Genomic DNA, 22084 nt, shown 5'->3' on the forward strand with positions numbered 1-22084 from the left:
CGTGTCTAACACCATCATCCTTTGGTCATTTGCCTATCCCACATGGACACCAGTCTGAACTTACTGGCTTCTAATCACCACCATCATCTGCTCATTGTCCATCCCACATGACGCCAGTTTGTACACACTGGCTTCCAATCACCACCATCTTCTGGTCTTTTGTCCATCCCACATGGACACCAGTCTGTACATACTGGTTTCTACTCCATCTTCATTAAGGTTAAGACGTACGCGGCGATTGGCTATGGTTACGAGAAACGTCTAGCCTTCCAATGGCGGGGTCTTCCTCCAAAGGTTTTACGCAATTGCGATGTTCTTATCTACAGCTGCGATTCGAATCCTTTATATACTACCTATTTGAGTAACGCAAAGCAACAGGCGTATGCTTCAATTCAAACGTCAATATTAGTCAAGTCTCTCAAGAATGTTTAATTGTTCTAATTTAAAACGATGTAACACTCAAAAAGGCGAACAACTAAAGAAGAAAATATTAGATATTAATTATATTTATTTTATTATTTAAGATAATCTTGTTTCTCAATTCAAAATTAATACGGAAAGGGTTAAAAAGCAGTCTATGTTTTTGTCTGTTTGTGTCCATCCGTTATTTTATCCGTATTTATTGACGAGCTAGGGCGTGGAACGCTTTACAGCTCCAGGAGCGAAGTGAACAATATAATAACAATATACAAAACAAGTTGGGAAAACCAAAATCTTACCTCTCCGTGTCGAGAAGGTTATATAAACTTAAGTACCCAATGAAAACGTCGACCTTTTCGCCCTCATCCTTTCCCGCGCTTTGCGCTTCCGCATTTCATCCTTACTCTCAACATTATCTTCCTCCATTTTACATACAAAAAGAAGCGGCAAAAACCTGCTGGCTCTTTACAACCACTTAATTTGACTTAATATCCAACTTCCAAACACAAATATTTACTGGTAGATAAATTGACAACCTACAAGCAAAGAAAAATTCTCAAGAATGGCTCCCGCAAATTTAATAGGTCTATTTTCAACTACGTGGGCGTATCTGATTAGATTTAAAATATATATTTTTGAAATTTTTGGTCTGACTGTTATCTACACCTAGATGGTTTTCAATGAAACAAACAAGGATCATAAACACAATAGTCGAAGCTTCAGGCTTATTTAAAACATGAAAAACCATTACCATCTCTGCAAATAGCTTACACATGTCTTTTTTACCAATGCCTAACCGTTTGGATTTTTCTAAAGCAATCTCAGCACCAAAAAATATTTTTTGATACAAAATAAATGTTTTATATTCTTATTAAGAATAAAGCAAGAGGATAAAAAAGGTCTGTCCTCTCGTAATTTTTTAAGCTTTTGTCATGATTACTCTATACAACAGTAACAAGGAGTATAAACCCATTAGTGGAAGAAGTATTTTTTTTCCCGAAACAATCTCTTTTATGTTTATCCTCTCTAGACTTTGCTAAAAACGTATTACTCCTACGTAAAATATTAATAGACAGGCAAGGATTCATACCATTAAAGAAGGAGCGCAATATTATCCATATTTTCATTTCATATACAGAGAAAAGAAATTATTATGTTTCTGAACGGAGCTTCCCATTTTTGTTGTTGTTTTGAAAAATATATCGCAATGCACGGGCCTTGATAGATATAGGAGGCAATGAATGAAATATAGAGCAATGCACGGGCCTTGGTAGATATAGGAGGCTATGATAATCTCTCTCTTTACACGAGAGGTTTATCTTTAATATTTAAATAAATATAATTATTTTTAATTATTTTAATCTTCAATAATTAACATTAATAATAGTTAAATCGTTTAAAATAAAGTTATACCTATTATCTTCTCAAACTTTGCTAATATTGACGTTTAAATTGAAGCGTACCCCTCTCGCCCGCTTTCTTCAAATTTTGGGGTATATATACGATTCGTTTCCTTTACAATAGTAAGGAAAAAGCGCAATTGCGAAAACCTTTGGTGGCGATCCCACCTTAGGGAGGCTAGACGTTTCTCGTAACCCTAGCTGATCGCCGCGTATATCCTAAAACCAAACGATGATAAAGGAGTAGAAGCCAATGATATAGATCGGTGTCTATGTGGAATAGACGGAAGACCAGTGGATGGTGGTGTTAGAAGCCAGTGTAAGTGCAGGCTGATGTCAATGTGGGATTGACAAAGAACAGAAGATGGTGGTGATTAGAAGCCAGTATGTACAGACTGGTGTCCGTGTGGGATGGACAAAGACCAGAAGATGGTGATGTGAGAACTCAAGTAGAGGAGCCATTTCCGTGACCGTGAAAGCAGTTCGGAAATGGCGAACACGTTTGCTCCGATACGCAATCTGCGAACGCGGTCACGTGGGCGTAACAACAGACAGACAGACAGACAGACACACACACAGACAGACACGGCCGTTACAGAACCTCTCCTGGACTACGTCGCACGGAGAGGTAAAAAGAAAAGAAACATAAAGACCAAAAGACACAAATTCAGAAGTAACCGACCCCAAAAATACTGAAGTATCCGACCCCACAAATAAATAGGACCCTCCCTCATTCCCGACCCTTTAGAGATAAATTAAATGAAGAAAACTCGCTCTCTCTGAAAAGCCATCATGGTTCAGTGGTAAAGGGCCTTTTTGAATCCCGGCTCCGACCAAGAAAAATTTTAATTAAAATAAAATTTCTAACAGAGCTCAGCTCCACCTATGGGTTGGTTGATATACTATAGAGTTTCTTTTGAGCTAAAATCTAACGATAACGAAAGCGAAAACCCCGGCCACAACTACTACTACCACAACTACTACTATTACTACTTCGGCTCGGGTCAAACTAAGAGCCTCATCGTATAAGAGGACACGAAACAAGGTCAATTCTGGTTTAAATCTTATATCATAAACCCAATCGTTTCAACACTTATAGAAAGACAAAGTATTAAAATCCATATTATGTAATGAAGTTAGAAGTTGCGTTTACACTATATATAAATGTAGTAAAGCTGAATTAAAAAGTAAACACCAAATTTTAAATGTTAATATCAAAAGATGTTCTTGGAATATTGAGATGAAACAGAGCTTTATAGCTACACAACTAATAAAAGAATCGTAATGCCGAAAAAGTTTTTAAATATTTCCATTTAATATTCTGCAAAAAGAAAATGTTATCGTTTTGTAAGAGATCTTATCATCCTACTCGCTTTATATTAACTTTGAAATGCCTGTAGTGTTTCGGTTCAGATGCAATCTTCATTACTCGTTCTATATAAACTCTCACTTGTGTCATTACATAAAAATAAGTTTATCTTAAATAATTAAATAAATATAATTGATATTAATTATTTTAATAGTCAGTATTTTACGTTAATTATAGTTAAGTCGGTTTAAGAAACTTAATTCCTAAAACAAGTCGAAATGCGTTCAGTGCGCAAACCACATGGACTGGTTTTGTAAGTTTATTCGCACTGAACGTCTGGCAGCCCGGCTGTATGAAAGCCCTAGTTTGAGATTTTATCCCAGGTTAAGTGGGGGATGAAAATCTTCGAAATAGTAGTACCATGGAAGAAAAGCATTTAATGTTGCCTCAGCCTTGGGCTGGTGAAAACCTATTATAGAATGAAGATTCTACAATCCCTGCCTGTCATATGTAAGAACGTCGTCTGCTACCATAAATTTAAATTGGAAACGTCACTCGAAGAGGTAAAAAATTTGTTATCAATGTAACGAACAAATTCAAATGATTCAATGTAAATTACATTTATTTTCTGAAATAAAATTCAGTGAGCACTTTTTCAACACCTTAAAAATGTAACTAACTTTTGACTATTTTATCAACATGAAGGCATCGTGAATCTTAATTTCAGATATTTACTTGCATTTACACTTTTAGAAGCAGACTTTAAGAACACAACAATTATTAAATTCTCCGATTTCTTGGAGCTCTTGTAACGTTTCTGAGAACTAGTTGTACAATCTGAAACTAGTGTTATAGACTCTTATCAAAAATCGGGGTAAAATAGAGTCTGGTCTATGGCCGCGCCACAAAAGACCACACGCGGTTTTGAAATCCATCATCCTTTTCTGTCCGTACTAAGCATTTGACAGCGCCTTACTAGGCGTTGCTTTAAGAGAATCTATGACGTTTGATATTCCCCACTTCGTGACAAGGTCTCAGTAACCAGTTACAAACTTATGGAACGTATCTTATGAACTTATGAAAATACTAAAGTAAAGTTCACCCTAGGACATTTTCGTTACCTTTTGGGTCGACATCTCAAAAATCAAAATATGGTGGTATTTTCAACCGCGAAAACTACATCTGTTCGTCCCGAGACGAGGGACAATCCACTTTACTGGGTGTCTTAGAATTTCGCAAAGGTATGGGGAGGTGGTTTTGTTTTTGCAATTTCTATGTAACTACTATTAACATCTTATCGACCCTCTCACGAGTGAAATCAGATAAACGGGTTTTCTGACAAATCGTGCTTGGCAAAGGATGTATTTTATACCAAAAATGAAATGTCATTTCCATGTTAATTGTCATCAACAAGGTGCTAGTTCTATGTTATTAGAAACACAGTTAAAAGTAGAATTTATATTTTGCTCCATGAGTAAGTGCAATTACCCCAGAGATATGGATTGCAAAAGCTGATGCAGCCGCTGAAAAACAACGTAAAATACATATTAGAAAGTTGTTATCTCAATATTCTTTGTATTTTATCTTTAACATGAATAACTTGTTCACGAGATTTTCCAAAGCCATTTATATTTTTGCAATTATTCCTACCACGAAAAATACGCGTCATAGTTAATGACATCTTGAAATTAAACTATATCGACCGTTTTAACACAAGGTAAACTGCTTTAACGTAAAGGACAAGAGAACGTGTTCGATATTTCCTCCATCTTACCGACAACGAACTCAAGCTCATAGTTCAGCTCTACGAAAACTTCGAAAAACTTTCTCCGTCATTAAGGTAACCACCTAACCTATGAGCCTGCTTCAGATTAGATCCCGATGTTAGCTCTGTAACATTAACAATTGGAAGTTTGTCCATGCATTAGTTTCATCTCGGTCCTTTCCAAACCCAATTCAAAAAACAAGCTTCGGGTCTCGCTTCGGGTAAAATCGGGTAATTCTAAGACTTATTTGAAACTATTTTATAAATCTTCAACATCAACTGAAAAACAACTAAATATAAATTGAGAGGGATATGCCTCATAGGTATATTCGGTGCCTTTTACTACCATTGAAATAAACCTTACGAACGCCCATCGGAAACTAATAACGTCGTTTATTTCTTAATTTATGCCGATTGCTGTAAGCGGTGTACTCTAAAATTAATTAAGAGGAATTCAGGGTGAATTGTTAACGAACCAGAAACGGTGTAAAACCATCGCAGATTTGAATTGACATAAAACAATAAAAATAGAACTTTCTTATCTTAAAGAAATTTAATTCTTTCTTTCTTAGCGCAATATGGAAGATGTCGTCTATAATATTACCACAATTCGAATGCCCTCATATTTGGTTGTAAGTATAATTTACGAAGATTTAAAACAAAATATTTCTCTTTGCATGCCCCTCGAGGGGGCCGTCATTACGCATCAGAGCGTGCGATATTTGAAATAACTATCGATTTTGATGATTTCAATGATTTGAGTGATTTTCACGATCTTAAGATGATTTTGATACGATTTATTTGATTTGAAGTATTTGTAAGTGATTTGAATGATTTGTAGGATTTGAATGACTGGTGACTTAACGAGGATTTGAGTGATTTGTCGGGGATTTGAATGATTTATCGAGGATTTGAATGATTTGTCGGGTATTTGAATGATTTGGCGTAATTTGAACTATTTGGTAGTGATTTGAATGATTTGCTAGCGATTCGAGTGATTGGCATTGATTTGATAGTGATTTTAATGATTTCATTGGTTTGATGATTTCTTGATTTGACTCCTTTGTATAGTGATTTGGCTGATTTCACTTATTTTTATAGTTATTTGAATGATTTACTAGCGATTTCACTGATTTGATTGATTTCATAGCGATTTTAGTGATTTGCTAGATTTGGGGAGTGATTTATTTGATTTGAATGATTTGAAAACCTAGGTGTACGAGATTTGAAGGAGCGACGGCCCCCTCGATGCCTCTACGGTTCGCTTCAACAAAATTATAATACTTCTTTTTTAATTAAAAATATTTTTATTAATACCTAAATTTTCTTTGCAACGCATTTTAATTTCACGTGAGAGAAGAGTAAGACGAAACTCTCATGATAGTTGTTAACTATTCGGCCATGGTTTGCGTTCTTCAGCTTTGAAATTTTTTAGTTAAATTATAAATTGTAAATGATTATCATGCACGATGAATGCGTACCTCGCCCGCGAGCGTTACGCAGCGAGTAATCGAATAGATACTTTTCACACATGGAGGATTCATACCATTTACACAAGGAGGCCAGGCTACCTGGAGGACAAAAGCAGACGGGTTTTTGTCCTCCAGGTAGCCCGGCCTCCTGGTGTAAATGGTATGAATTCTCCGTGAGTGAAAACTATCTATAGAACACTTTGTGTGTGCCAGTCAGCAGCGCCCCAAAGGTCCTATAAATCCTATAAAATCCTATATTTTTTAAACTGTCCTATAAAATCCTATAATTTTGGCTAAAATCGCCAAAAATCCTATAAAATGCTAACATTTTGAAATTTGGGCGTATTTTAAGCAACTAAACGGTTAAATCAGGACTCGGCTCTAAAAAATATCATAAAATGGGGATGGTTTCCCTAATATTATATCTTAACTAATTAAAAATGGCTCGGTATATTATGGTTCTGATAACTGAACATTAGGTGTGCACCACCATGGTGAGCTTTGCGTGTGGACAGCTAATAGGGAGTCTATTGGTTGTCATTTGCGAGATCAAAAAAGGCGGGAGATATTTTTTTTCGCAGAAGTGGTTCTTTAAAAAAATAAAAATTAATATTTACTGTCCTATATAATACTATAATTCTGGAAACCCCGTTTGTTGTAGCCCTAAGTTTTTAGTATGGTTCGATGGGGGGCAAATAGGACTATAACATACTCAAAATGCATCCCCGTATCTCTAGTAGACCCAGAGTTATGAGCCTCGAAATTTGGAGGGTATGTTTTTGAACATTTTGCTTAATTGCTCGGCCCCTGTTTGCAGTACTGGTTCTTAAAAAAAATTAATATTTTAGTGTCCTATATAATCCTATAATTCTGGAAAACCGTCCCATAAAATGCTAATTTTCATGATAAAATTCTTATAATTCCTATAAATATTTTCGAAATTCGGCTGGGACCCTGCCAGTGGTTAACTGTCAAATGTTGCGAATGCATTTTCAAATTTGAATATGCCGTCAATAATATAAATTTTAGTTCATCTTTTGCTCCCAATAAAAAGTGCAGTGTCATTTCCATACCGATAATTCTAACAGTTTGAAAAAATCTTAAGCATTGATCACTACATAATTTATGTTTTTATTTCCTAGGACGATGCATTCACCAGAACAAATAATTATATTTTCGAAAACCACAAGCGTCTCAAATGTAGAATTCTAGATGACTAAGGCGATGAAGTAAATAAATTTTTTTTACCGATCTGGTAGAGCCAGCGATCCTAATAGTAATTGTTAAGAAACCTGGCTTTAAAATGCTTTATATAATTGTTGCACCAGGAGTGCAAAAAATGATGAAACCCATTGCGAACCGGACATGTCGAAAATTTAGTTTTATGCTACTATAAACCTGGTGCTTTCTAGCTCCTCCTTTAACAAATGGGGAGAAAACTTAGTAACTCTACAAAGAATGTTTGTTCCCAGGTTTTCACTGGGTGCTAGAGTCTGAGATAGAATCTGTGACCACTTTTCTGCAAGGCGAAAGTGTTAACCACACGCCTCTAGTGAAGCGAGACCAGAGCCGGAAATAAGCGCAGGACACTGGACATTGTCCAATAAAATTTTAAAATGTCCCAAAAATATTTTTTTAAATCTGCACGGTTGACCAGTAAATTTTTTCCGGAGTTTTGATAGCTAGACTATGAAGACGTGACAAAATTTTTTCGCAATCCAGAAGAAATTTTTCTTATTTCCGGCCCTTAGCGAGTCGGAGAACACTCAAACCCCGCATAGAAATTAACAATGAATATTTGGGGGAAAATGATACCTATAGATCCTTATGGTATTGCGGTTCCCAAACTTTTTGAAGATGCAACATATAATTGGCTCGACCTTTGGATTTTTTTTCTATTTCAAAGAATATCATTGAATGTGCATTATACATAAGCAAGTTAAATAGTTTTATAAAAAAAGGGTATCTTAAAGGTACATTGCAGGTATTAAACGATTTCAAAAAAGATATTGTGGAAAAATTAGGTCTGTAATGAAACCTTTTAGAGTTTCAGCGCTTCTGGTGGTATCGATGAGTACCTACCCTAGAAGTAGAAAAAGATTTAACAGATACCTTCATTAGGATCCTTTTCACTTCGGTCTGCCGATTATTAATAAAGCTATTAATGTAAAACACATGATGTAATGATTCTAACATGAGTTCTCTAACACTGTTTACTTCACCAGTAGCACAAGTAATGAGAGCATAAAAGTAATCTCTTTTAGAATATATTATAATATAAACATAAAGAATAGGTTTGAATTGGTTTTCCGACTCAATAGGGTATCGATTTTCTACCTTAGATTTAAATTTCCCGCGAAGTAAATACTGGAGAGGTCAAAGATCAAACTGAGACAAATTTCAATCTCGGGTTTTCTAGTTTGTGGGTTTTCTTAAGTATTTAAACACATGAAATTAATATTAATTATTTTCTTCGACAGTTATGTACATTAGCATACGTTACAACATTTTGTGGCAATACACTTACAATACATAGTATACATTATTAAAATAAGGGTTTGAATCCGAGCGTACGCCTTCTGTCGCCATTCCCTAAACATCCTTGTATATGTGACCCTCAATTGCAACGTGTTATAAGTGTCATGTGTGGCTGAACTTTATAATTAGACTCTTTCGGTGTAAAAACGGGATAGGCAACCCGCGGTACCAGGGGTTGCTATCTTAAGTTTTGTGTTTGTGTCACACTATTACAATTGAAACAGAAGTAAATTTATTGAAGTTACGATTACTGGTAATAAATTTAACATAGTTAAAGGTAGACATCGAGGGGCTATTTTCTGTACACCTATTAAGTACGGTAGGATTTGGCTACTATTATGAGCCCAGCCCTTGGACTATCTTGTTTGCGTTTTACATGATATCTAATTCGGTAGCACAAAATCCCTTTCATGGCTTTAAAAGTAAACTTTCGAACCATTTTGAGTGTTAACCGGTGATAAGGAGTACCTTTTCAAATATGAAAGTATAAATGAGACCTTTGTTCGGGTTTAAATGATACCCATTTCGGTACCACAAAATACCCTGTAATGATCAAAAACACCTTCTTTAAAGTGTTAGAGTCACCAAAAATCGCTAATTTTAAAAGTAAAAGGTTTTATTCCCATCTGAAAGATCAAATCTTTCTGATTCAGAATATCTATTTATACAGTGTGGAAAAGATCAGAGTGCCCAAATTTTTAGGACATTTTATAAAAAATACTCGAGATCAATGAGGAAATTAATTGTAGTACATTTTACAGACTCATGGAAATTTAATTAAAGAATTCTCTGTCATACACTATACAAATCGTTCATGTAGTTTCAAATTATCACAAAAATGAGAATTTGTAAGAAATCAATACAATAATTTTAATGAAAAATTAGTTTTTGTAAGATATCATAAATTTTGCAAGATTAATCCTGCAACAAACCCGAAATTAATGTCCTTTAGCTCAAATTTTCGATGTGTCTACCATCCTGATGTAGACATTCTTCAAGTCTACTGGCCATTGATTCGCGGGCGTGGCGAAGCATTCCTGGGGTGATGTTGGCAATGGCGGTTCTTTATCTGGCTTTAAGGTCGTCGGGTGAATCTGGTTCAGTTGCGTATACCTTTCCCTTGACATAGCCCCAGAGGAAGAAATCTAACGGAGTTAGGTCAGGAGACCTTGGAGGCCAGAGCGTTGGTCCACTCCTACCAATCCATCGGTTAGGGAACTCGTTATTCAGCCACTCTCTTACGGGTACGACGAAGTGCGGTGGCGCCATCCTGTTGGAACCACATATCCGTCACTACTGCCAATGGTAAATCATTAATGGCATCAGTAAATTCTTGACGCAAAAACTCCAAGTAACGTTGCCCGGTGATGTTCTCGTCAAAAAAGAATGGCTTAATGATTCTGTAACCAATGATGCCAACGCACACATTGGTTTTAAAACGCACCTGATGGTAATGTTCCCGAAGCTAGTGAGGATTTTGCTGTGACCAATAGTGAAGGTTATGTCGGTTGACTGTTCCATCTCGATGGAATGTAGCTTCGTTAGAGAACATAAACTTGCTAAGGAAACCTGGCATTTCTTCATCGAGGAAGCGCATTTTAATACAAAAGTCCTGACGCCTAAGATAGTCATCCCCTGTTAACGCTTGGTGTAGGTGATTTCGAAAAGGATGGAATCGGTTAAAGAATTCTCTGGCATCCACTAAACAAATCGTTCATGTAGTTTCAAATAATCACAAAAATGCGAAATTTTAATAAATCAATACAATAATGTTAATGAAAAATTTGCTTTTTATCATAAATATTGCAATATTAGTCCTGCAACAAACAGGAAATTAATGTCCTTCTAACGACAACAAAAAAACACCTACTGCCATGAAAGGCAGAACTATTGCGGCTGTTAACAAGGGACAATGTGTATTAAGGGTTATTTTTAGGTTTGTGACCTCTAGGCCGTAAATACGTGGTTATCTCACGGTAGTTTACTTCGGAAGTGTGCCCCACCTACGAATTAAATTAGTTTGGTACTTGGTTATGATGGCGCGATTTACTAATCGCGAAAAGTTGGATATGATTTACGCTATGGGTGAATGCTGAGGAAATTCTCGCCTGACAGTTATTTTGTACACCAAACGCTTTCCGAAGCGAAGGCCACCTGCTCGAAGGACTTTTGGTAAGCTAGAAGCTAACATACTAGCAGAAGGCTACAGCTTTACGGTTCAAAAAACGTCAACGTAGGGTTGACCGGATAGTTGGAAACGAAGCTCGAGAGATGGACATTGTGGCAAGGTTCAAAGCCGACCCTCACACCAGCAGTAGAGCATTACGAGACGAGTGTGGCATTAGTCATCGTACATTTCTGTCGATTTTGCATCGGAACCGATTCCATCCTTATCGAATTCTCCTACACCAAGCGTTAACAGGGGATGACTATCTTAGGCGTCAGGACTTTTGTATGCCAATGCGGTTCCTCGATGAAGAAATGCCAGGTTTCCTTAGCAAGGTTATGTTCTCTGACGAAGCTACATTCCATCAAGATGGAACAGTCAACAGACATAGCTTTCACTATTGGTCGCAGCAAAATCCTCACAGGCTTCGGGAGCATTATTATCAGGTGCGTTTGAAAACCAATGTGTGGGTTGGCATCATTGGCGACAGAATCATTGGGCCATTCTTTTTTGACGAGAACATCACCGGGCAACGTTACTTGGAGTTTTTGCGTCAAGAATTTACTGATGCCATTAATGATTTACCATTGGCAGTAGTGACGGATATGTGGTTCCAACAGGATGGCGCCACCGCACTTCGCCGTAGTCGTAAGAGAGTGGCTGAATAACGAAATCCCTAACCGATGGATTGGTAGGGGTGGACCAACGCTCTGGCCTCCAAGGTCTCCTGACCTAACTCCGTTAGATTTCTTCCTCTGGGGCTATGTCAAGGGAAAGGTATACGCAACTGAACCAGATTCACCCGACGACCTTAAAGCCAGAATAAGAATCGCCATTGCCGACATCACCCCAGGAATGCTTCGCCACGCCCGCGAATCAATGGCCAGTAGACTTGAAGAATGTCTACATCAGGATGGTAGACACATCGAACATTTGCGCTAAAGGACATTAATTTCCTATTTGTTGCAGGATTAATCTTGCAAAATTTATGATATCTTACAAAAACTAATTTTTCATTAACATTATTGTATTGATTTCTTACAAATTCTCATTTTGGTGATAATTTGAAACTACATGAACGATTTGTTTAGGGGATGCCAGAGAATTCTTTGATTAAATCAATGAGTCTGGAAAATGTACTACAATTAATTTCCTCATTGATCTCGAGTTTTTTTTATAAAATGTCCGAAAAATTTGGGCACTCTGATCTTTTCCACCCTGTATAATGCATTATAATTTTCCAAATATCATTAAAACCCCGGCTTTCGGAACCTACTCGCAGAATTTTTTCAAACTATTTTGACAGTTGAATACTCCATATACCCCTGGTGACGTCACGATTCGAGCGCGCGTGAGCACGCGGCACGCGCGACTCCGCAAGTCCTATTTTTTTATTGATAGGTGGTGCTTTCAAAGTGATCGAATTTGACGGGCGCGCGATGTTTAAAAACTAGGCTTAGCTCTCGTAATGAAATCTGTCTCGCGCTGGTCAACCTCTTATGACGTCACCAGGGTTATATTTATAATTCCGTTTAAATGAGGTATGTGAAATATCAATTTTCTTTTTCATATTACAAAATGAATAAATTTCTATACGACTTTTTACCTTGGATCTACTGTTATTATAACCCAATTGATGTTTTAAAACGAAAATTAGCCACTTTTCAAAAAACGTGGCACTAACACTTTAAGAGGTAGATTAGATTACCTTTACATAAAGGTATTTTGTAGTACCTTTAAAAGTACATCGGGAGATGCATAGAAAAAGGCTTTAGTAGTTATTAACAAGAAGGCCAAAGGGCTGGGCCTTAATAGTAGCCACATCGGTATCTATTTAATTAGCACTTAAATAAGAAGAAAATAAATATAAAAACCCCAAGCATACAAATTCTGAAGTATCCGACCCCACAGATAAAAATTGAAATGTATCCGTCCCTACAGATTAAGAAGTACCCACCCCACCTCACCCCCGACACTTTAGAGATAAAAATAAACCATAAAAACTCGAATTTTCTATCAAGTCTCTATAGCTCAGTGGTAGAGTGTCTTACTACTTTGTGAGCGACCCGGGTTCGATTCTCGAGTTCAACCTGAAAATTTTTAATTAAAATAAAATCTCTAACCGACCTCAGTTATCCCTATTGGTGGGTTAAGGTACTATAGAGTTCCTTTTAAGCTCAAATCTGACGATAACGAAAGCGACAACCCCGGTCACTACTACTACTACTACTACGTCTCGGGTCAAACTAAGCGCCTCACGGTATACTACAATGTGGCTAAAACGTACTGTGTTTTTTACAGTGTAGATAATAAGTTTTTCAGTAATCTATGGTAAATTATTTACCGTTCTGAGTGACGATGACGTCGCAGAGAGGTATTACTCTGGACGAATCTGTGAGTCTGTCACCGCGATCGCAATACCCAAATCGGAGAAAACCTGTTTGAAATATCTGGACCGCGTTCGCAGTTCACATAAATCAATCCTGGCTTTTACCCCATTATCATCATTAGGGTTTAAGATGTACGCGGCGATCGGCTAGGGTTATGAGAAAAGATTAGCCTCCCAATGGCAGGGTTTCCACTAAGGGTTCACGCAATTGCACTATTTCTTATCTCTTATAGGGAAACACACCACTTAAATATGATAACACATGTCGTTAAACAGCGTTAGGTAACCAATGTTTTAAAGTATGGAAGAAACGTTAATTCTGAAACCAAATTTCCCACACAAACCTGTTTTTTGGGTTTAACAATATTTTAACAGTTTCAGATGCCTATGCTGATATTGCACCCAACACCTTATCGCAAGACACGGTTCAATAATGGTCTATTTGTTGAAAGAATACCAACAGAACCATTCATGCATTATTGCTATAGATTTATCTCGGAAAAAAACACCACGTATATCAAGAATTCAGCTGGAGCCTTCAACGACATAAGCACCTTTTCTCAAGGAGTAAGAAACATTTTTGGAAACTCTTGGAGGATTTAAATTTTAGCGGAAGGAATTTTGAAGAGAAAGAGGACGTAAATTCTCCGTAATGTTGTGTTCCTTGGGTGAATTTCGGATAAAATTTCATGGCATTTACAAGACTAGACAGTGTTACAAGTAGTGTTTAATATGAATGTAGGACATAATACCCCTGGACATAAAATCCAAGGTTGTGATCTCTAAGAGCATAAAAAGGCAATCCTCTTTCAAATGGTCCAAAATCCCCTGGACAACATCCCCCAAATGGATGTCTAAGACATACTAACCATGGCTAGGGACATATTCTCTCCAAAATGTATTTACAACATTTGATAAAAATATATTAGCCCTGGGTGATCTCGTACTTTTTCTATTATGATGGATTATGACTTTTAGTCTGTTTTCTAAGGGTTATTTAGTCTGTATACCGTTAAGGAAATATGTCAATAAACTTGGTCATACATAAAAGTTCTCCTAAAACTTTACCATGGTTGAAATTTTCTTTTCCGCTATGATTTGAAATTATATTCTCTTTCTGTGTTATCATTTCTCAGATTTGGATCGGGTTGGTTTTCTCGTTTGCTCTTTTAACCCTGGTTGAAATAATTCAACGCCGAATGAATGGAATTCGAAACTCAATCGTACCTTTTGCTTTCGAGAAAGTTTTTCTATACTTCGGAGCCATATTGGGAAAAGGTAAACATCTATTCAGATGATGATTATGTAGAAATGCTCGAGGGATAGGGTTATGAAGAATGGACGGTGAATTATAGCAGTGAACACGAATGAGAAGGAGACCCACCCCCTTTCAAAACCTGAACCAACATGACGTCTGGCGCCTGGGCTGTGCGTCGAGGTAGGTGCGCGTGAGACAGATATTGGGCTGTGCCGTTCTAGTTACTTTCCCTCTTTGACTCTCCCTCTTATACGTGCTCACTGATTATATAGGACAAGCAAAACCGTGAGTTCTCCCGAACGGTGTTCTTTTCCACTATCTGATAATATGATCTGGACTAAGTTTAGTGCTTTGTAAAAAACGAAGAAATTTCCGAAAGATGGAAAAACGAAAGTATTTTGTTGCACGGCCAGTTCAGCACATTTTTCACACTTCCACAGTTTAACTCTATTCTCCAGTTCCCGCAATGCAACACTAATCTTGGTTTGAAAATAGTTCGGTCTAAAAACCCTATTTAACATGAACCGACTTTATTTTGTTCCACTAGGATTTGACATTTCATCGTCGCAGGCAATTCGAATTAGCGTGGGACTCTTTCTCTTGATAACTGTGATTCTCATCATGAGAGTTCCAAACGTTTTTGAGGGTCCGGATGTTCAACACTTCAACAGCTTCGGAATTTGTGAATTGGTATCTTTTATTTTATTATATTTTTGATCATAAGGAGCATCCTCACACCCTGATGTACCATTTTCTTCGAATATGACGAAGCAGTAAATAGCCAAATATTAAAGTAGGAATTTGGGGATTTACAGAAGATGAACTGACCTAAAATTAACCGGAAAGTAGCCATAAATTTCAAAGTCGCTAAGCCTTGTCTCGATGGAGGCTAAAGCGATCTGAACGATGATTTTTTTAATTGAAACTTCCGTTTCCAAGTAATTTATAGGCTTCAAAAGCCACGGTATCTAACAAAACTTGATTTCATTTCCATGCAATTAGCTTAAATATTTCATTTTTTGAGCGACATTATTCTAGTCTAGTTGGAACGGTTTCTGTAATTTTATTAACTACCGAAGACAACACACGCGACTTTCGGCAGTACAGTAAAAACCTTTACCGCATATACGCTTCTCATGACGTCATAACTGACGTTTTCGACGCGTCCATTAAGCCCGACCCCCTTTTACCAATATCATATCCTGAGAAAACGGCCTCATTTTGGATTACTAGTAGTGGTATAAATTCCTGATTACAGTAATAGATCAATTTTATAGTACACTAAGAATCGACAGGGAAAAGTTGCGCTAGCTACATTCTCCAGGGAATAACTCTTCGCTGAGTAGAATGTGGTTTTCTTATTATTATTATTATTTTTTTCTTCAGAAAGACCCTGAAATAAAGACTCTTTGCGACTTTGTTAAGAAAAACAATAAAAGAGGACGCAAGTCAAACGTTTGGCCACCGTATGTGAAGTTTGAGGATATGAAAAACATTGCGATGTACATGAACGAAGAAACGTTTTACCTTGGCTCAGCTGAGTACTTGTGCGAACCGCAAGTTTATATCACACTTCCCACTCTACCACCAGAAGCCCTCAAGCTCATCAATAAAAGGCTAGTTTTGGGGAACTATATATTTAAGCAGACTTTTGACAATATTATCTCGATTAGGCTGCTCTCTTTCGTGGAAACCCGTCAAGAAACTCCTTGGCGTCGCGTTATTGAAAGAAAATTCGCTGGAAATGAAGTGGAATCTGACAATGAAGTTCACGCCATCACCTGGAAGGAAATTCGAATGGCCTTTGCACTCTGGGCAGTAATGCTTACAGTCGCTTCTGTCGTGGCCGCAATCGAGCTACTGACAATGATCCCATTTCAATCACACAGCACTCGCAGACAAATATTTCCAATGTAAATAACACGGAATTTTGAAGACGTTAATTTTCTAAAAACCCGACCACATACTGAATGAAGTAAACGATTAGTGTATATCCCAGCAAAATGGTAACGTTCAAAACATAACCATAATAGTGACGAATAAAAAGGAACTTTAAATGTAACAAACACAAATCAGAGAGAATTTATAATTGGGAGTGTTGTAACGGCTCATGGAGAGAGAACGCGAGAGAGAACGCAAGAGATAACAATAAAACAACTTTATTATTATTAGACCACCAGACCGAATGCGTCTTTTACGTTGTTAAGATAAGGTATATATACATAATTTAAAAAACATGTGAGAAGGTTAAAACATAGGCAACATATTAGTAGATTATTTTTTTTCATTATTGGAGGAGTTCCAACACCTCCCCTTTTAAGTAAAATTGTAGGACTTCTGGCGGGGAACCATGATAATTCGCTCGGGTATCTTCTTTACTCTTCCTGACCGCCGTACTTCCTCATCCTTGGCGTCTGCATCTGGTATGTTGAACCGTACATGGCGTTCGGGAGCGGGCACTGTGGTCCCAGCAGGAACTCGGTCGGGATCTACTCTTCGGTCTGGGATGGGTAGATCGAAGGTGTCCATGAATACCGAGTAGGGATTGCCCTTTGGATCGTTGTTCAGACGGTGGTAAAGTTGATTGGCATGGAACTTCTTATTAGTGGCATCATCCATAAGAACATCATAAACTACGCCTTTGACCGTTTGAATTCTCCCTGGATACCACGTCTTTGACTGGTGTTGCCGAGCATAGACTAGGTCTCCGACTTTGAAGGTGCGTCGTCGAGCTCCATGATGACGGTTGAATTGTCGTTCCATGGTTGGATTGCGTTCTGATGACGGAGAGACCGGCGGATGTAGGAGGTCTAGCTCTGTACGGAGTGTTCGGCCCAAGAACAGTTCTGCAGGGCTTTTCTGGTCTATACTGTAGTTAGGGGTTGAGCGATAAGACAGCAGGAAGACGTCTAGCATATAAGGGACATCTCCTTCGCCCTTGAGTTTCTCTAGTGCCCTCTTGAAGGTGTCCACGAAACTTTCCGCCTGCCCATTAGATTGCGGATGGTAGGGCGGGGAGAAGATATGCTGGATTCCTTTGCGGGAACAGAACGAGGCGAAGTCGTGTGAAGTAAACTGGGTTCCGTTATCGCTCACCAGTACTTCCGGATAACCATAGCGTGCGAAAAGGTTATTCAGGACGGATATGGTGGCGGATGACGTGGTGGTTTTCATGTCGAAAATCTCGGGATACTTGCTATAGGCATCGACGACTATAAGATACTGGTGGCCGTTATGGGGACCGGCGTAGTCGATGTGTATCCTCTGCCAGGGCTTCACGGCTTTCGGCCAGGAATGCAACAGAGTCTTGACAGGCAACTTTGCTGCAGAGCGACATTTGGAACATTTCTTCACGAAGTCTTCAATTTGAGCGTCCAGAAAAGGCCAGTAGGCGTGAGCGCGAGCCAAAGATTTCATCCTACTGGTTCCAGGATGTCCTCGGTGAAGTAGTTTCAGGACGGTTGCTCGTAATGGGTAAGGTATTACCACTCTATTCTGTAGAAGCACGCAACCCTGCTCGATAGTAAGCAGGTCCTTCCTTCTGTGGAATTGTTCGAGGGCGGTTGCCTCTGGTGTCGCTCGGAGATTCTTTAATGTCGGCCAACCATTCCGAATATACCCGACGACCTTCTGTAAGACTGGATCCGCCTGGGCAGAGGATTGGATGTCATGGAAAGTGACTGGAAGCTGTCGGACTATGGCCTCCACATCGTCTGTGACTTGGAGACTTGCGAGTACGATGTCGTCGTCCGGAGAGGAATGTGACGATATAAGCCTGGACAGGGCGTCTGCCTGCCCGAAAGAGGTAGTCTTGCGATATTCTATCTTGAAGTCATGGGCGATAAGAATGAGTGCCCAGCGTTGAAGACGGTTAGCAGTATGTACCGGTACGCCTTTCTTGCTTCCAAAGATTGCTAACAGCGGTTTATGGTCCGTGAGCAGAGTAAAGCGGCGCCCATAGAGCATTTTGTGGAACTTCTTGACCGCGAAGGTAAGCGCGAGACCTTCCTTCTCAATTTGGCTATAGTTCTTTTCCGCAGGGGTCAATGCCCGTGATACATGAATTGACCCATCTGGCATGCGATGTTGGAAGACCGCCCCAAGTCCATAATCGGAGGCATCAGCAGCGACAATGATGTCCAGTGTAGGATCATAATGCGTTAAAAGGAGATCTGATTGAAGCGTCATCTTCAGTTCCTCGAAAGCGTGCTGACATTTAGGTGTCCAAGACCAAGTCCGTTTGGATTCCAATAGTTCGTCCAGTGGTTGTCTCATGAAACGCATATTATTAACGAAGACCTGGTAATAGTTTACCATTCCCAAAAATGAACGTAACGTTGGCAGGTCAACTGGTGCTGGCATGTGGACAATAGCCTTGATTTTCTCAGGGTCGGGCCGTCGACCAGCGCTATCAATAATGAATCCCAGATATTTTATTTGTGTCATGAATAGCTTACATTTCTCGAGGCGAAGGCGGAATCCATAATCTTTAATGCGGGAGAGTACTTCTTTGAGGTGTCGCTGGTGATCTTCGAAGTTACGGCTGACAATGATTATGTCATCGAGGTAAGCGGTTGCGAATTCAAGTCCAGCAAGCATCTGGTCCATTATTGTTTGGAAAGTTCCCGGAGCGGATTTCACCCCAAACGGAAGTCTCTGATATTGGAAGTTCCCGAGATGAGTGGAAATGGTACAAAGTGGTTTAGACTCGTCGTCCAGTTCTACTTGTAAGTATGCTTCAGATAGATCCAATTGGGAGAAAAGTTTTCCCCCGTTGAGTGTCGCAAATATGTCTTCCGGCAACGGTAATGGGTGTTGGTTGAGTTCTATGGTCTCATTCAGGCCGGTGGAAAAATCTGCGCACAGACGGGTAGTGCCGTTAGGTTTTCTTACGCTTACGATCGGTGCTGCCCAATCAGTGTGCTCAACGGCTTTCAGGACATTTGACTCTTCCAGTCGTTTGATCTCCATTTCGATAGTTTTGCGAGCAGCGAACGGAACTGGCCTAGCTCTACGGTATACTGGAGTACTTCCGGGTTTGAGAGTAAGGCGAGCTTTCGCTTTAGTACACAGCCCCAAACCGTCCTCGAAGACATCCGGAAACTCGTTCTTCAGCGTCGCAAGGCATTCGGCGACAGGTGAGGCAGTACAGAGGTTAATGGCTTGAGTACAGAGTCGAGAGCATTGTCGTAAGCTATCCAGAAGACCGAAGAAATCCAGGGTTTCCACTCCCAGAAGGTTTAGGGATCCGTCTTTTGCCAAGTAGAAGCTGTGTTGAATTTCTGCTGGTCCCAGTTTAAATTTTGCCGTTGCTTTCCCAAGGAATGTAGTGCTTGATCCATCGAATAGCACTCCTTGCTCGCTGCAGGGGGTTAACTTCGGCTTACCAATTCGTTCGTAAGTCGCCTCATTGATAATGTTGCCTTCCGCTCCACTGTCCAAGTAGAAAACTACGGGAACGTCGTTAACCAAGAATTCCCCAGTTATGAGTTTCGAAGGTCGCATGGAATTCAGGCTGACTGTATTTATCTGGTTTTTGTCTGGTTTCCGGTGTCCGGATACTCGTTTCTGATTTTCGCATTGACTAGCGACGTGACCTGTTCGAGAGCATTTATGGCATTCAGTCTTAGCGTGCGTGCATTCCCTGACCCAGTGCATCTCTCCGCATCAAAAACAGGCGTATGGCGGCGGTTTCGAAGATCTTTGAGATGACTTGGCTCTCCGCTTCTCGGGAGATCTGGAAGGATGCCGTACAGAAGTCTTCCGACGACGGAAGCTGTTGATCGGCGTGGCCTTTGCTTGGAAAACCGTCTGTTCAGTCTTCGTAGCGACGATGGTCAGGACTTCGTCAATTACATTCTTGAGTTCAATGTTGGCCTCGGTATTTAGTCGTTGCAGGATTCTGGTTCGTATGGATTCGTCTTCTGGTCGGGAGAGCCCACAGAGGGAAACCAGAATTCCGAATTGATCTTCTTTCAAATCGGAGAAATTGAAACGCTTTAGAAGTAGTTTAACGCGATTAAAATACGGGCCATAATCTTCATCCAAGTGACGCTGGATCCGCATTAGGTTGAATCTTTCTATGAAGAGTGTCTGTTTCTTCCCGAAAAGTTTCTTGAGGTTCTCTACTGTCGTTGCATACGGGTAGTCGGTTGGCTCTTTGGGCATACAGGACCGATAATACTCGCTGAAGGCTTCGTTAGACAGTTTCGAGACCAGATACTTGACTTTGGCAACGTCGGTCAGATTGGGGACACTAATATCCACGAGATAGTCAAATCTCTTCAGCCATTGTTCCAATTTGTCGCCATCGTGTTCATCAGGCTCGAAGATTGGAATGTCAAGGCAAGCTATCGTGGATGTGGGTGCTGGAGTCGAAGTTGACGGACCGGCGGGACCGGCGGTTCCTGTTGTCTGGAGTAGAAGGTCGATGATCCTTTGGTTCTGTTTCTGGGACGCTATTTGCTGCTGCATAAACGCGTTCAACACGTCTCCCAGAGCGGACGAGGAGGAGGCCTCGGAGGATCCGCTTTCCTGGACCTGCTTCGGCATGTTCTCGGAATCAGTATCGCGACTTTACCCGAAAGACCGTAACGCGACTATACCCGAAAGACCGTAAAGCGAAACCCCACTTCTGACACCACTGTCGTAACGGCTCATGGAGAGAGAACGCGAGAGAGAACGCAAGAGATAACAATAAAACAACTTTATTATTATTAGACCACCAGACCGAATGCGTCTTTTACGTTGTTAAGATAAGGTATATATACATAATTTAAAAAACATGTGAGAAGGTTAAAACATAGGCAACATATTAGTAGATTATTTTTTTTTCATTATTGGAGGAGTTCCAACAGGGAGTTGAAACTGAGGAATATTATGTAGCTCAAAAATCACGTGATCAACATAACTGGCCAGGTCTATTTCCGGTAAAATCCATGTAGTGGGTCTAGTATGTTTCGGGAGGGTCTCTAGGGGAGATGGACACCACCTTTTTAGCGCAAGGGTAACGTCTGACTTAAAATAGCTCCAGATGGCGCCAGTCGCACTTGAAATCGCTGTTGAGGACAAACTTTAAAATTAATGGAGTGTCATATGAGCGGAAATTTACCTGACCAGTTTTAGCGACGCAGACTACTTGTTTGAGCTACATTGTATTTAGCACTGTCAAGGGCAAAAGCTTCCACTCCTCCACTCCCTATTATTAATTCTCTCTGCTCAAACAAACAAAAAATACTTGCAATATAACTAACATTAATTTTCAGGATTCAAATTTCAATAGCTCCTATTGGAGACAATGGGAAATACATTAAACGTAACTAACAAGTATTTTCTTGATTAAATATTAATGAGCATATATAATTGC

At 39.4% G+C, this 22084-nt stretch overlaps 1 protein-coding gene across 1 annotated transcript; it reads right to left on the bottom strand.

Annotated features, from left to right (window-relative positions):
• Positions 1 to 20385: 20385 nt before the first annotated feature.
• On the bottom strand, positions 20386 to 21270 carry LOC149634996 (uncharacterized). Its single transcript, XM_089850901.1, has one exon. It carries the CDS (start codon positions 21268 to 21270, stop codon positions 20386 to 20388), a length of 885 nt encoding a protein of 294 aa, XP_089707027.1.
• Between the last annotated feature and the right edge of the window lie 814 nt (positions 21271 to 22084).

The sequence above is a fragment of the Phalangium opilio genome, unplaced genomic scaffold (assembly GCF_054372755.1).
Source record: "Phalangium opilio isolate 3A_F unplaced genomic scaffold, DU_Popi_V2 ptg000095l_1, whole genome shotgun sequence".
NCBI lineage: Eukaryota > Metazoa > Arthropoda > Arachnida > Opiliones > Phalangiidae > Phalangium > Phalangium opilio.

What these genes read in the sequence shown, in the direction of transcription:
- LOC149634996 (XM_089850901.1), bottom strand. Translation starts at nt 21,270, where the DNA reads ATGCCGAAGCAGGTCCAGGAAAGCGGATCCTCCGAGGCCTCCTCCTCG.